The sequence below is a fragment of the Lygodium microphyllum genome, chromosome 2, assembly GCF_053477565.2.
Source record: "Lygodium microphyllum isolate KBCC chromosome 2, Lygodium_microphyllum_v1.1.10, whole genome shotgun sequence".
NCBI lineage: Eukaryota > Viridiplantae > Streptophyta > Polypodiopsida > Schizaeales > Lygodiaceae > Lygodium > Lygodium microphyllum.
Window position 1 is genome coordinate 71,764,699 of NC_141136.1, and position 15,462 is coordinate 71,780,160.

Genomic DNA, 15,462 nt, shown 5'->3' on the forward strand with positions numbered 1-15,462 from the left:
ACCGAAATGGCCAACTTTTGCAAAGCCTAGCCATTGATCTATTGCAAACAATATGACCTAAATTTGATTTGCCATAAAATAGAGCTTGCATAGCTTGAGAGAGAGAAAGGAGAAGATAGAGATTGATTCCTGGATGTCCAACAGCTTGAGATGGCTGCAATACCCTCTTCTCTTACTTTTTATTCCAAAAAACTAGCAAGCGTGCATCTCCTCTTACTGTTGTAGCTCTCCAAACAACACACATGAATGGGGGATAAAGAGCCCCAAACAGTGAATGTGAAGTTTCTAAATGAATACTAGTTGCCCCTTAATCTAATCTTGTTTTTGATTAAGAGCTAATTGATGGCTTGCTCATTGGATCAAACTTAAGCTTAGACCTTGCTTTATAACTTAAGTGCCTTAAGTGAGTTGCTTATTGGGCGAAGCTTTCAATGTAAGGTGCAAATTTTCAATTTAACGAAAGGTTCATATTACACCTTATTTCGTTTGCTTTGTCCTTGTACCACACAGCACGTACACTTGTCCAGTGTATACCCCAATGTCATCTCTCATGGCTACTAGAATAGTCACCGTGCCAAGATCTAGGAGTACTAGAATTAGAGTTAATTTCAATTAGATCACTAAGCCCATTTGTTAAATTGGTAACAAGTTTTATATTAATAGGAAACATATTTCTTGGCTACTACACCCTTGGGAAGGCCCAACCATACAATTGAGTACATCTCGTCTCTTCTATACAAGGAATTATAGATAATTGTGGTTTGTGTTCGAATGAGAAAAGGGAGACAAGGGATCCTCTCTCTCCTCATACTACTTGTTTGTCCATGGATCCACAAACTGAAATGAAACCCATGTTCTAATCTCCAAACCAATTATAATAAAATTATAGAAGTGACCGACATATAGTGAGCTTCCTTGAAAGTTCTCTCTAAACGACATGTCACTAAATGAGCCATAAGTATGTTTTGGCCAGGCCAAATGGTTGGAACAATGTGGTGATTCCTCTTGATGGTCTCACCTTTAATTTGGGAAATATCATGCTAAGACTTGTTCCAAAAGTGCAAATACTTTGACAAAAAATTGTCCTAAGAGTAACAAGCAACTGGTTTTACAAAAGCTTGAGTAGTCGACATGGGGCTCTTGACCATATGGCTAGAAAGAAAGCTTGATAACAAGGACATGGGGCTATTTTACAACTAGCTTTGATTCAACTAGCCTTAAGGCGAAAACCTCATGTAGCTAAAAAATTCTAAGAATACTACCTTCCCTTCTATATTTGCTCCTTATACCTAATTGTTTAATATATATTATCATGGGGCTGCACCATGGTCTGAGCTACCCTCTAAGGCCAAAAGTGACAATTTCTTTCTTTGGTGTAGAGCAAGTTTAATAAAACAAGCAATTGCAATTGTGTTGTCTTTTCTACAATAATCCCCTATCTAGCCACAACAAGCTATATACACAACCTAGTGACGTAGCACTTTTAAAACAAATTTGTGCATCTAGGGCCAAAAGATGGCAAAGTAGATTAGCACTTTCACTTCTAATGTAAGAGTATTGGAAATTATCTACAGTTATAAGAAGTAAGCAAGATAGATTCAGTTTTGTCATCCATGGCTCAGCCTTGGTACCATTGGATAGTCTAGAAGCTACACACTCAAGCACCAAGATGATCTTGTTGACACATTCGAAGTCTAGCATAAAGCTTATGTATCATTTCTATACATAAATGCGTGTTTGGCACCTCTTGTACCTCAACAAAGTATGTATAATGCTCTTGCAATTCTTTGTAGAACATAACTTGCTAATAGACAAATAAATTTCTAGTTCAAACTTGAGCTCAAGAGCTTAAGCATTTGTCAAGTCTATATTCACTACACTATAAGGAACCAAGCTTACATGATACTTCATATAAGTTCATGGTAGCCCATTCAAAATATGTTGAGATGAAACTTATTGCAATTTCAGAGTACATTCAAAAAATGTTGAGACGAAACTTATTGCAATTTCAGAGTACATTCAAAATATGTTGAAACATTTCATTGTAGATGCTATTGCACCCAAAACAACAATTTTGTCATTAAACTTGTAGGGCTCAATCTCAACTTTTCAATGGTTTAAATGAATTGCTATATAGATTATCTAGTTAAAGTTATGACCTAAATGCTACTTACTAACTCCTATTATACATGACCTGAGTTTGGCATGACTTGAGTATACTAGCTTTTACTTTTTTTCTCTACTCCATTTAATTTTTTCTGTGCTCAAGGAAGATGAGATTTAGCTATATGATTTTTTTTTTCTGAACTTGTTTTGTGCTGGAGGAAGATGAAATTTACCTAGGTAATTGGACTATTGGCTTATACTTATATCTTGGTCTAGTAGTGGAACTCCAAGCTCCAAGGGCTAGGACTATTGGCAAATCTTTGGATGATAATAATCTATTGTGCCAAGCTTTGGTACCTAACTATGAGAATGAGAGACATAGAAATATACAAAATAGATGGGTATTAATAGTCCTTTACTTGTGTAGATCTTATCTTCTCTTTTCACATAATGAGTATGCACTTAACCATTTATTCACTTTAAGGTACTTCACTCCATGCTAATGGTGGTCAATGACGAAATAATGTAACTCAAAACAGACTATGTACAAGATGAGCTTGTCCCTCTAGGATGCAGTAAAGAGTAACCTTAAAACAGCCAATAAGTATTTTTCCAGGTTTAACACTGAAACCTAAAGATCCACACAAGAATGGGCAACAAACTCTTGGAAGAAGATTCCTATGATTGGAACTCATAGAGGGACTACCCAAATGATATAGGGGGACATGTTCAGACACGGTTCTCTAACGCATGATTCTTTTTTGGAATTACAATTATATAGAAGATCTTATTTGGTGGGCTGAGTGGCACCATTAGGACTTCATGGTCACAAAACCAATTCTCAAACAATAGCCAACATACGGTAATTGTGGAGCTACCTGTAAAATATGAGGGGTAGGCTGTTGTCTGGGAGGAAATCTAGAGTCTGACAAAGAGAGACAATAGAAACACATGAATTAAATAGAGACTTCAGCTATGTTTTTAAAGGTGGGAAAACCTTGCTTTCTTCAAGCCAGGGGAGGATGCATGCCCCTGTAAATTTAAGATCCTTCTGAAATACATCGGTAGTCTATTCTCTCCCTAATTTGAATATGTTGATAGTCTATCCTCTCTAAATTAGATACATAGCTCAAGTGATACCGAAATCTTGTAACCTTGTATATCATGTTCAGAAAAACTTGAATATTAAGTCTATCTTTGGTATACTTGCTACTTAGCATGTGTGGTGAATGCTAACAAGTATTTTGTCAATAAATAATAGAGATACCTTATTATCGCATCTTATTACCTTTGGCAAGCTATGGGGTGCAAATGTGTTGCACCCCAATGTGTACTTTCTATGACCAATGAATGCAAGGTACACTGGTTTTCTGAACACTGTGTTGCAAGTAGTCTATGGATCGGGGATTATGTATTTGCATTTTCATTCTAGCTTCTTCTCTGTTTTACCTATTTCTTACCAAGTCTCATCCAGAATTGAAATGCTCTGACAAAGATGAGACATTGAAATCAGTGCAACCTGTTGGAAAAGGGGAGAATGAGTTGAGCGTCCCAACAAAGCTGACGCGGAATGAAATGGGGACAACCTTTAGTAAAAAAATGAGTTGTAAGAGGGAGAGAGGCTTTGTGATGCAGATTACAGTAGTGGAGGTAAGCATAGTGAGTGAAATCTAATGGTTGGACATCTGCCACATAATTAACCAAGTTTTTCAACATTCTATACTAATGTTGGTAATGAGGTTGGTACTTTTTTGTACATCAATTGTTTTTGCTAGTAAATCTCGAGAGCTACATTCTCTCTGTTACTTTTTGGTGGAGTGGCTTTTGGGTCAAAACGTTTTTCAAGATAGACTGAGTGGGGTCTGTTGTAAATGTGAGTCTGATCTGTCTAGTTGGATAATGGTGGTGAAAATCCATGTATCCAAATATTATCTGCACATAAAGGTGAATAATATTGGTGAATATTCACCTATGTAGATTTGAAAAACAATTGTTCGCAAGACATAGTGTAAGGTGGCTTAAAGTTATGGCCCTTGAGGAGCTGCTATTGGAGCAACTATCAGGACAAGAGAGATGAAACCACGAAATGACTCCAATTGGCTTTATTGGAAAAAAGTCACCGTTGTTAGTAATGGCTCTCTAATCAAGATAATTTTTTGGAAATTTTTAGCCCTGAACAAATTCGGGGTGGATCAAGCATTCTTTTAATAATCGCTTGTCCTTCAAGGACGGAATGAGAGCTTTTGATTTGGAGGGGATAGATTGCATCCAGGATCGAGTCTTGTTGCTTGTCATTTGTAACATAGTCCTCCATTCTGAAATGAGACCCAACCTATGCTCATGGAAATGTTGTTTTGCATACATTTGTTGGCTTTAATCCTAAAATATATCGTATTCGTTCGATTCTCTGGCAACCCTTGTAAACATTTAAAAAAATTCCACTTAGTCCTTACCATTAATGTTTCAACCCATTTTAATGAAGGGTGTCATATGCAAGAAAAAAAAACTCAAACTGAGGGCCAATTTTTTTGATATTTGGGGGCTGATGTGAACTGGAGGATTAAACTGAGGCCAGAACATGAATGTGAGTGGTGGAACATTAACTGAGGGCTGGAATAAATTATCTGGGGCTGGTACATGAATATGAGGGCTGAGACATCAGAGGGTGTTCATACTGTGTTAGTCAAGGGGGACAACACTTTAAATAGATTATAGGAAGGTGCTGGGGCTTGCTTTCTGTAAAGGTTTAGTGTTATTAGTTAAATTTAGTTTTGTGTTTCTTTGCAGATTTTTAAAAGGGGAACAGTTAGTTGACTTGATACTGGTCTTACAGAAATGCGTCTGATAGCTAATGAGCTTTTGGAGGAAGATGAGGATGCTTTACTTAAATCTTGCTCTATGGGAAGAGAAGCCTTTGATGATATGCGTTCTCCCCCTGATGAGGAGGTTGATGCTGGAAACATTTTGGACGGTGAGGATGCTAAGTTCAGTTACTCATCTGAGGATGACATACGGTCAACCTTTCAAAACAAATTTACAAGATGTGACTGGAAGAATGGTCAGCCAATGAAAGAAGATACGGACAGATGGGAATCAGCTTTGGAAACAATCAAAGTTATACCATCTCCTAATCTTCATCCTCTCCATCAGGAAAATTGGGAAGCTTCTATTGTATGGGATCAAGGGCATTTGTTGCAGGTGCGAGCAGATCCAACAGGTCAGGCTTATGACAACTCAGGTGTGATTGAGGATATGGACATAGATACAAGAGAAGAAAATGCATTTTGCATGATGGAAAGGGATGAGCCTTGGAAATCTTCTTTAGAAAGGCCCATTCCTGAGGATATTCCTAATCATGACCCATTCCATGTGTCAAGGCCTGTGAATGTTGAACCATTGTGTCACAAGCCATGTTTACGAAGTGCCGAGTCACTTAGAAATTTAAGACACCCACAATTGCTCAGGCTAGAATCTCTTCCAGGTTTGAAGGAGGCAGATAGTAATTTGAGAAAAGAATCGGATAATGATAGTGTGGTAGAAATAGCTACAAGGTTTTGCGCAATGAATTTGCAGAATATTGAACTCTTTGCGGGAGGCTGGCTTGATCAGATTGTGTGGGACATTGATAATGTAACCAGTGCAAAACAACCGATCCCGAAGATTATCTTTAATCTGCAGGATGACCAAATGGTATTTGAGATACCTGAAGGGCAGGATGTGAGAAGGCATGCTGCTGCTATGATTCTTACTCCAAACTTACAGAGCACTATGGCTGAAGGCGGTGAAAATCATGGTGCTGGTATTTCTTCACTTGCACGCTTCAACATCTCTAATGACAAGTATTACATGAACAAGAAGAACCAACAACAACAAAAGTCAAGCTTGAAAAAGCGAGCTGTGCATGGCATAAAAGTGATGCACTCACTTCCTGCATTGAAGCTGCAGACCATGAAGCCAAAGCTGACCAAGTAAGTATCATTTAGAAGAGGTTGGAGGATGAACTGCCCTACAAAGCGTTTTTGTCATTTTGATCCCATCCTTTGTATGTTATCCCATCTTTTTTATGTGCTGAACTTGTGTGATGATGTTGTTGTGCAGTAAAGACTTGGCAAATTTTCATAGGCCGAAAGCTGTGTGGTACCCTCATCACAATGAAGTGGCAGCAAAGGAGCAAGGAAAACTTTCTGTTGAAGGGCCCATGAAAGTGATACTGAAGGCCATGGGTGGCAAGGGCAGTAAATTATATGTTGATGCATCTGAAGCTTTGCAGTCTGTAAAATTGAAGGCAACAAAAAAGTTTGGAGGTGACTTTCTTTGTGTCATCATCAGTGTTTTGCATCAAGAGCTAGTACTTACTGTTTATGATTCACTTATTTTTGGCTTTAATTATCAGACTTGAAGGCATCAGAGAAAACTAAAATATACTATTGTGGCAAAGAGCTTGAAGATGGTATAACTCTTGCACAGCAGGAAGTAAAACCCAATTCTGTCCTTCATCTTGTACGGACAAAGGTGCATCCTTGGCCAAAGGCACAGAAATTGCCGGGGGAAAACAAGGCTACTCGTCCCCCTGGAGCATTCAAAAGGAAGTCAGATTTGTCAGTAAAAGATGGACATGTTTTTCTTGCAGAGTAAGTTACTTTTGGGTCAATGTTATTGAAGTGAAGTATATCTTCCCTACAACTCAGAACAACCATGCATGTATCAAACCTGCAGTTTATAGCTTTTCATCAATCTAGCACTGTACCATTGAATATCCTGAGATTTCTCACCTTCCCAACTGTGTATCTTTCTTGCTGCCTTTGTTTATCACTTACTCAAACGGTTGGAGGTGATTGTATTTTGCCTGACTCATAAAACTGTGCCTAATTATTTCCATCTTGTTATATAGAGCGTAATGAGGTTTGATGAGTAGGATTATTGCTTCTCTGGAGTGTTTTTGCTGTTATGTGTGTGGTCAAGCTATTGACTTGTAAAGAATGAATCAACTCTTGCCAATTGAAATTGATTTGTCAGGAAGAACAGTCATGATTTGCATCTCTCTTTTAGTAGAGCCTTCTTTTGTCAAGTGGTGTTACAGTAATGACATAATTCATGTCTCGTTTTCAAGGCTTGAATGGATAATGTCTCTGACTCTGTTTATGACAATTTTTATATCTTAAGGCTTACATTCCTACCTCTACTTCAGATATTGTGAAGAACGTCCCCTTTTGCTAAACAACGTGGGAATGGGAGCGCGTTTGTGTACTTACTATCGAAAAATGAATGCTACAGACTCCACAGCTGCTACCCTGCGGATAGATCGAGGGTCTTCAGTTGGAATTCCATTGCCTCTAGAGCCCCTGGAAGATTCACCTTTCTTAGGTAACATAAGGCCAGGCGAGATGCAAACTTGTATTGAGACAAATTTGTACAGAGCTCCTGCCTTTCACCACAAAGTACCACACACAGACTTTTTGCTTGTTCGTTCTGCAAAGGGGAAACTTTCCTTGAGAAGAATTGATAGCATTCATGTCATTGGTCAACAGGTGAATGAGACCACAATCAAACTCTTCTTCTTTGTCTTGTTCTGATGTTGTTAATTGACATTGCTTGGTAGATATGCTGATTTGATTGGTAAGTGGTTGTTGTACCTAAAGCCACAAAACTTCGTGTCAGTGAATCTCATGTAGTTGCAATCAGAACCTATAAGAATGTGCTTCATCAGTCACCTCACTATATTTTTGCCGTACACTTTGAAAAAATGACTTAAACTGTGTATAATAGGCATATCTTCAAATATGTGGCTGCCTGTTAAACTTGGAAATGGCTAGAACTGAGGCAGCTGCTTCTATAACCTGTATGCTTTCTTTGTCTCTAGGATAGGCCACTTCAAGGTTGCAGAATTTTCCAGGCTTTGCTATAATCCATCGCTTGGTTATGTTTTGCAACTCCTTATATGTATTTTCTAATGAGCTTTGCCATGAGACTATTTGAGTCCTTCCAGGGTCAAATAAGATCTTGATTAACATTCTTATTCAGAATATTGTCCTGTAATCCAGGTTTTCCCATTTTAGCCTGAAAATTTGTGCATCCTAGTTTCACAAGAGCTTAGATATATCCCAATATTTGTTTTGGACTTTTCTTTTGTGTTGAATAAATCTTTACTTTAATCCACATTTATCTGCTTGGGGAGATTTGGGAGTGTTTTTTGATCACATTAAAACTTCACATAACTTGATATCTATTTTCACAGGAACCACATATGGAGGTACTCACTCCTGGTTCAAAGACAGTTCAGAGCTACCTTAACAACAGGCTTTTGGTGTACATTTATCGTGAATTTCGAAATAATGAGAAACCTGGTTCTGTAACTCGTCTGCGAGCAGATGAAGTAACTGCTCAATTTCCATCTCTCAGTGAAGGATACCTTCGGAAAAGGCTTAAGCATTGTGCAGATCTCCAGGTGAATCATCTTGTTTTTTTTTTCAAACCCTATTGACAATTTACATGGATATGGCCTTTTGTTTTAAATCTATCAGTTTAGCACCTGTCACATGGCAGTTTCCAGGAGTTTGAAGGGAAGTAGGTACTAGTGACATGAGGAATTGGTTACTGTGATTGTGGCCATGGAGTCTTGTATGCTGCAGGGATCTACACTACAACAGTTCTAAAAGACAAAGGTCCATACACAGAAAACCATAATGCTATCAATAATCACAACCGCAAATGCTGAGAGAAATGGATATGTTTTAGAAGAGGAAAATGGAAAAGCCACGTCATTAAGGGGTGGGAACAGGAAATGAAGCCAGAAAGGTAGGAGACATTTCTAAGGGAGGACAAGCAAAAGAGTATGGGTGTCATGCTCTCTTGGGCTATCCCCATCTTCATCCCCACAAATTTGCCATTTGGCATTCCAAATCCTGGTAGAAGAGAGAAATGCCAGGCAAAATGTTTCCAATCCAAGGAGAAATGCCATGTGGTACTCTTTTGGACATGGGGAAACATAGTTTTTACCATAGGTTTCCATACAGCATATGTACAGAAAGATGTTTGCAGTACAGTTCAGTGCCAAGGACTGGATCATATGTGGCCCTAATTTTGTGGGGATAAAACCATAAAAGTGAAGCTTATACACATTTTTAATCTTAAAACTCGTAACTTCAAATTAGCATAGAATATGAAAGTTAAAAGCAGTAGAATCACGAATTATAATGCCACGTGGTTGCACTTACATTGTTCATATGTGTCATGAAACATAAAGTCAACATTCAAAAAGAAATGACTAGTCAGGACTCGATAGTTTATAGCAACTAAATTAACAAGCCTCAAGAGTGAAGGCAAAAGTAGATAGTAGGTAAATCTTCAAAAATAGGAACCAAAGACTAAAGTGTGAAGGCTGAGAGCCATGACTCCATAAGTGGTATGTTAGAGATTTAGTCATCCCCTAGACAGGCATAGGTAGAGTATAGTTACTCTCGGGCAGTTTTAAGCATTTCTTGGATCAGGTCCGACATTTCCATGCAGTCACCATCTGATTTGCAGCAGCTTCGGGCTGTTGGGCAGATCATACAGGCTGAGTAGGCCAGGCCAGAGTGCCATGTGTCATGCTGCAGTTTTTTCACAGCATTATTTTGATTATTTTATTGTGGTACCTGTTTTTGCTGCAGTCAGCCAGTTTTTGGCTGGCTGACCTCATTCAGCAATTATCCTTGTTTTCCAGGTTACACCAGCCCACACACCCTCTGCTGCTGTTGGCGCCAAGTTTCCAGCCTGCAGCCCACCTCCATCTTCTGTTCAGCCATCATCGACTGCAGCCACATCATCTTCAGCCTGTCCATTGCTGTAGGCAACAGCTCTCAGCTGTTGGCGACTGCTCCAAACTGTCCCAGACTGCTGTTCAGCCTGCTGTCCATCATCTCCAGGGTCAGCTAGCCTGCGTTTTCAGCATTGCAGGCCTTGACACTCTCAGACATTGTTTCAGCCTACTGTTTACAGCAGACTGTGCACAGTTTCCAGCCCTCGATCGGTGGTACACTGCTGCGTTTACCAGTTTCCAGCCTCCAAACTGCTGCGTTTTGGTGAACAGCTTGCAGCCATTCACTATTCAACACTCCTACACTCCGATTGGTGGTCACAGACTTGGGATCCGTCTTCGGTGGACGTCACACTCCAACATTGTTCTGCCCTTGAGTACACTGTATACTCTTACATTCATTTACAACATTCATTCACTTCAGAGTTGTGTTCTCTCTCTCCCTTCTTCTGTTTGTGTTTGAGTGTTTGTGTTTGAGTTTTGAGTTTTGCGTTTAGGGTTTGAGTTTTGCCCTCTGTGTCTGTGTTTGTGTCTTTGTGTTTTTGTTGTGGCTGTACACTCTGTGTGTCCTTAGTGCAAACCCTAGTGTACACTCTGTGTGTTACTCTGTCCTCAGTGCAAATCCTAGCACTCTTGCTAGGGTTTACACTGAGGATACAAAGAGTGTATGACCACGACAGAAACACAAAGACACAGAAAAAGAAGAGTGCTAGGGTTTGCAGTGAGGACACAGAGAGTGTATGACCACGACAGAAACACAAAGACACACACACACAGACACAGAGGGCAAAACTCAAATCCTAAACGCAAAACTCAAAACTCAAACACAAACAGAAGAAGGGAGAGAGAGAACACAACTCTGAAGTGAATGAATGCTGTAAATGAATGTAAGAGTGCACAGTGTACTCAAGGGCAGAGCAATGTTGGAGTGTGACGTCCACTGAAACGGATTCCAAGTCTGTGACCACCAGTCGGAGTGTAGGAGTGTTGAATAGTGAATGGTAGCAGGCTGGTCACCAAAACGCAGCAGTCTGGAGGCTAGAAATTGGTAAACGCAGCAGTGTACTACCGATCGGAGGCTGGAAATTGTGCACAATTGAGCTTCTCATTCACTTTTCAACTTTATATACAAAACCCTAAATCCCTTTTGGGCAGTCATCCCCTTATCCCCTTTTTTACATGGCCGATCGTGGCCTAGGCCCTTTTTCCCATTGTCCTTCTATCTTCCTAGCTTCCTTTCCACCGCCCGTCTACATTTACAAATTGCACAGGTGAGAGTCCGGCGCTCCTTGAATTAAACCATGATGCGCTTGCGCTCTTTTACAAAAGTATCGACTTTCGCTTTTTTTTACGCGCCTTTCTCCCTTATAGTAGGCTGAAATAGTGTCTTAGAGTGTCAGGGCCTGCAATGCTGAAAATGCAGGCTGGCTGACCCTGGAGATGATGGACAACAAGCTGAATAGCAGTTTGGGATAGTCATGAGTAGTCGCAGCAGCTGAGAGTTGTCGCCTATAGCAATGGATAGACTGAAGATGATGTGGTTGCAGTCGATGATGGTTGGACAACAGATGGAGGCGGGCTGCAGGCTGGAAACTGGGCGCCAACAGTAGCAGAGGGTGTGTGGGCTGGTGTAACCTGGAAAACAAGGATGATTGTTGAATAGGGGCAGATTAGATGTGGAAGGGCGTCCCAAAAATTAAGGTTTCCACTAAACTTTCTCAAACCACTCCTCGCTTTAGGGTTTTGAGTGAACTCTCTCGAACCGCTCCCTATTTTAGGGTTTTTACTCCAAAAGAGCATTTTTAGTGTGTTTTGGGATTGTTTAAGAGGCTAAACAGCAAGTAATTCATATTTTAGCTCAATACCCCCTCTCGGCCTAGTACAAAGATGATGAAATCACTTGCCCAAGCGCCCTAGTACAAAGATGATGAAATCATGCAATGCAAAGGGTAAGGTACAATAGGGGGGAGAAGCTGATATCAAAGACAAAGTGCTGAAGCTTGTAGAATACCAAGAAGGGTAGGAACCCCCTCTCAACTTGGATGTAGATGTCGAAGAAGGAAGAGGAGCCTGATGTCGATTTTCGTGTGGTGTTGAGAATCATAAGGAATGAAGAAGAGGAGGAAGTATCCCAGCTGGAAGAGCTAGGTAGAAGTCACCGCCATGATAGCATCAAGAGAGATGTTGCACGATCCGCCTCGGGAGGGGAAGCCTCCATGCTGGTAGAAGAGAAAAACTCCAAGGATGATGAAACCATGAAGGAACGGCGCACATCCCAAGTCTCTAGCCCAGGTAGGACTGGGCAAATCTGCATGTTAGCCCTATATTGAAAACAAAACCTGCAAAGGAGATCAAAGTTTGCAATCACAAAGGTCAGTAGTGAGATGCTCCAAAAACAAAACAAAACAAAAATGAAAAGCTAACTAAAGGAACAAGTACAAAGATGCAAATGTGTATGTGTGTATGAGTAAATGCAGCGGAAGACTTAAAATGTAGAGACAAAAATCCTATGGGTCCGACTCTGAGAGTGCGAAAAATGAATGCTAGATTGACCTAGGGTATCCAAAACGACCATCGTGTACGTCCAGTAGCAGGGCTCTGCCAAGGGAATGCTTGACGAGGTGGGGAGGAAGATGAGATAGATGCATGAAGTGCAACGGGATTGGAACCTGCAGACCAATAAACCAGTCCCTCAAGGGTAGTGAAAGAGATGGGCTGCTGAGGCTGTACTCGATCCACATGTCCATCAGCAACAACGGGTGTTGAAGGAGCAGATGAAGTAGGAGCGGAAGGCGTAGCTCCACTGGACTGTGGGGTCGCAGCGGTCTGCTGAGGCTTTTTAGGTGGAAGACCTTGGGCCTTGGAGCGACAGTCCTCGTCCACATGGCCTGCTCTCTGGCAGTGTGTGTAAAACCAGTTTTTCTTAGGGAGTTGCTGCCAGAGAGGTCTTGATTCTTTGGTTCCATTTGAGGAAGAGGAGTCACCCTTTGATTGGCTTGTCTTCGCATGTAGCGAGTTCTTGCCACTGATGGTTTTCCCTCTCGAAGAAGAGGCAACCAACCCTCTCTGCTGTGAATAAGGCTGTGATGAGGATTTCTTGTGGATTTGATCATGCAGCCTTGCGTAACGCAAGAACTGACACTCAAACTTGTAGAAGGTTGGCAATCGAGGTTGGGAGATGATGTGTTCAATGAAATCGAAGTATTTTGTGGGCAACTTATTCAAGAAGAATGTAACCTGATCATCATTTGACTTTGGAGAGCCAGTAGTGGCGAACTCGGCAAGTAACCGCCTATAGTCAGCCAGCTTGACTTTCAGATCATCCCCTTTCTTAAGAGAGAACTCTTGAAGCTCAAAGTCGAGATTGATGCGCCGAGTACGATTACGAGCCGATAGTGGTCGAGAAGGTGACTCCAACGCTGTGACGCGAGCGGGAAGTGCTGCAACTAAGAGTGAAACTCAGGCAGCAATCCCTGCATCAGCTCAACATTGGCTGTAGCATTGCGGACTCTCCATTGACAGATGTAGTTAGAGTGAGCTAGTTGAGGGTGCGGCATAGGCTCTAGATCAATGACGAGGTTCCAAAGACCTTGAGACTCAAGCACTTGCTGCATGAAATTCGACCAAGTAGTGAAATTTGACCCGTTAAAACGTGTCTTATCCATGAAGGCATTCTTGACCTTTGCAACAGGAGTGGTAGTACTCGGAGATGGATAGTGTGAAAAAGTGTAGTGGAGGTAGGATGGAGGAGTGGAGTACACTTGGGAATGGGCCCCAGAGTGCCCACCAAGCATGCGGGTAGTGTGCAAGGTGGATCCATAGGTAGGGATGGGCTGACTAGACATGGGCATGGTAGTCACATGAGGAACCCAAGGAAGTGGGATGGGAACACGGGAAGCAGAAGATGGGAATCCCTGCGTAGGTGTAACCCAAGGAGAGTGTGAAGACGCACCATAAGCTGAGGATGGAAACCCCTACATATGAGTGGTCATGGGAGATGTGAAGCTGGGGATAGCGAGGGGGATGCCCATCACATTCGACCCAAGAGTGATGGGTGTGCTTGTTTGCTGAAAGGTGAGAGGCACTGTGTTAAAGGGTGGCATTCCCCCTAACGAAGTACCATGGTGCAAAGAGGTAGAGAATGGGGTGGAGAAGGAAAAGGTGCTAGGAGCGGAGATGGTAGATTCAATTCCTAGGGTGTGTGATGCAGATGTGGAGTATAATCCAAGATTTTGGAAAAATGATGAGAGATGATCAAGGTGTGATATAGAAGAGGGTGGGATGGGAGGGAAGTGAGAAGTGTGTGTAATATGCTCAAATGAAACAGAAGCTGTAGATGTACCCGAATTTCGTCTGTTTCGTGAGCCCTCTCTATTGAAGTTCACATACGCAAAGCCATCCGGATCCTCTACCTCAAAAGAAGAAACAGGCGAGGGATTTGATTCATGCAACACAAAAGAATTGTACAAACGTGACATTGGACCTGGCGGAGATGATGAAGATGAATCGCCAGACGTTTCGAATGTCGTATGTCCTCCATGATCGGAGAGGTGGCCAGCCTCACCAACTGGTCTGAATGTGGTAGCAAAACTGGTAGGAGGGGTGTGAACATCACCATACTTGTTGTGATAGTCCTCCTCAAAGTCCTCCTGTGTCATGTTAGTGAAATCTGGTGAAGGTGGAGTGCCGTCCTCCTCACGGAGTCCATAATGCCGTCTCAGGGCCTCCAATGATGGAGAAGCCTGATAAGACATCATAGGAACTGGAGAAGAAGGTGTCTGGGACATTGTGATTCAGTTACGAGTCGTATTGTGTGCCTTGCACAAAGACTAGCTCTCAACAATCTCCACAGGATACTCTTTACAAGAGCACCGGCTTTGATACCATGTTAAGAAGAGTGCTAGGGTTTGCACTGAGGACACACAGAGTGTACAACCACGACAGAAACACAAAGACACAGACACAAACACAGAGGGCAAAACTCAAACCCTAAACGCAAAACTCAAAACTCAAACACAAACAGAAGAAGGGAGAGAGAGAACACAACTCTAAAGTGAATGAATGCTGTAAATGAATGTAAGAGTGTACAATGTGCTCAAGGGCAGAGCAATGTCAGAGTGTGACGTCCACCGAAGACGGATCCCAAGTCTATGATCACCAGCCGGAGTGTAGGAGTGCTGAATAGTGAATGGCAGCAGGCTGGTCACCAAAACGCAGCAGTCTAGAGGCCAGAAGCTAGTAAACACAGCAGTGTACTACCGATCGCAGGCTGGAAACTGTGCACAGTCTGTTGTAAACAGCAGGCTGAAGTAGTGTTTGAGAGTGTCAGGGCCTGCAATGCTGAAAACGCAGGCTGGCTGACCCTGGAGATGATGGACAGCAGGCTGAACAGCAGTCTGGAATAGCTTGGAGTAGTCGCCAGCAGCTGAGAGCTGTCGCCTACAGCAATGGACAGGCTGAAGATGATGTGGCTGCTGTCGATGATGGCTGGACAGCAGATGGAGGCGGGCTGTCGGCTGGAAACTAGGCACCAACAGCAGCAGAGGGTGTGTGGGCTAGTG

The 15,462-nt window shown here is 41.8% G+C and overlaps 1 protein-coding gene across 3 annotated transcripts in view; it reads left to right on the forward strand.

The window, feature by feature from the left end:
• Positions 1–15,462, forward strand: part of HAF01 (HAC13 protein (HAC13)) — a 125,821-nt gene that overhangs the window by 53,265 nt on the left and 57,094 nt on the right. For 2 of the 3 annotated variants that reach the window (XM_087695039.1, XM_087695040.1), the window contains 5 exons: positions 4,940–6,074; positions 6,205–6,410; positions 6,500–6,737; positions 7,295–7,634; positions 8,342–8,551. In XM_087695039.1, the coding sequence (XP_087551165.1) occupies positions 4,940–6,074; positions 6,205–6,410; positions 6,500–6,737; positions 7,295–7,634; positions 8,342–8,551 (2,129 nt within the window). Of the gene's footprint in view, positions 1–4,893; positions 6,075–6,204; positions 6,411–6,499; positions 6,738–7,294; positions 7,635–8,341; positions 8,552–15,462 lie in introns of all 3 variants that reach the window. The other variant, XM_087695042.1, reaches the window with a different exon arrangement.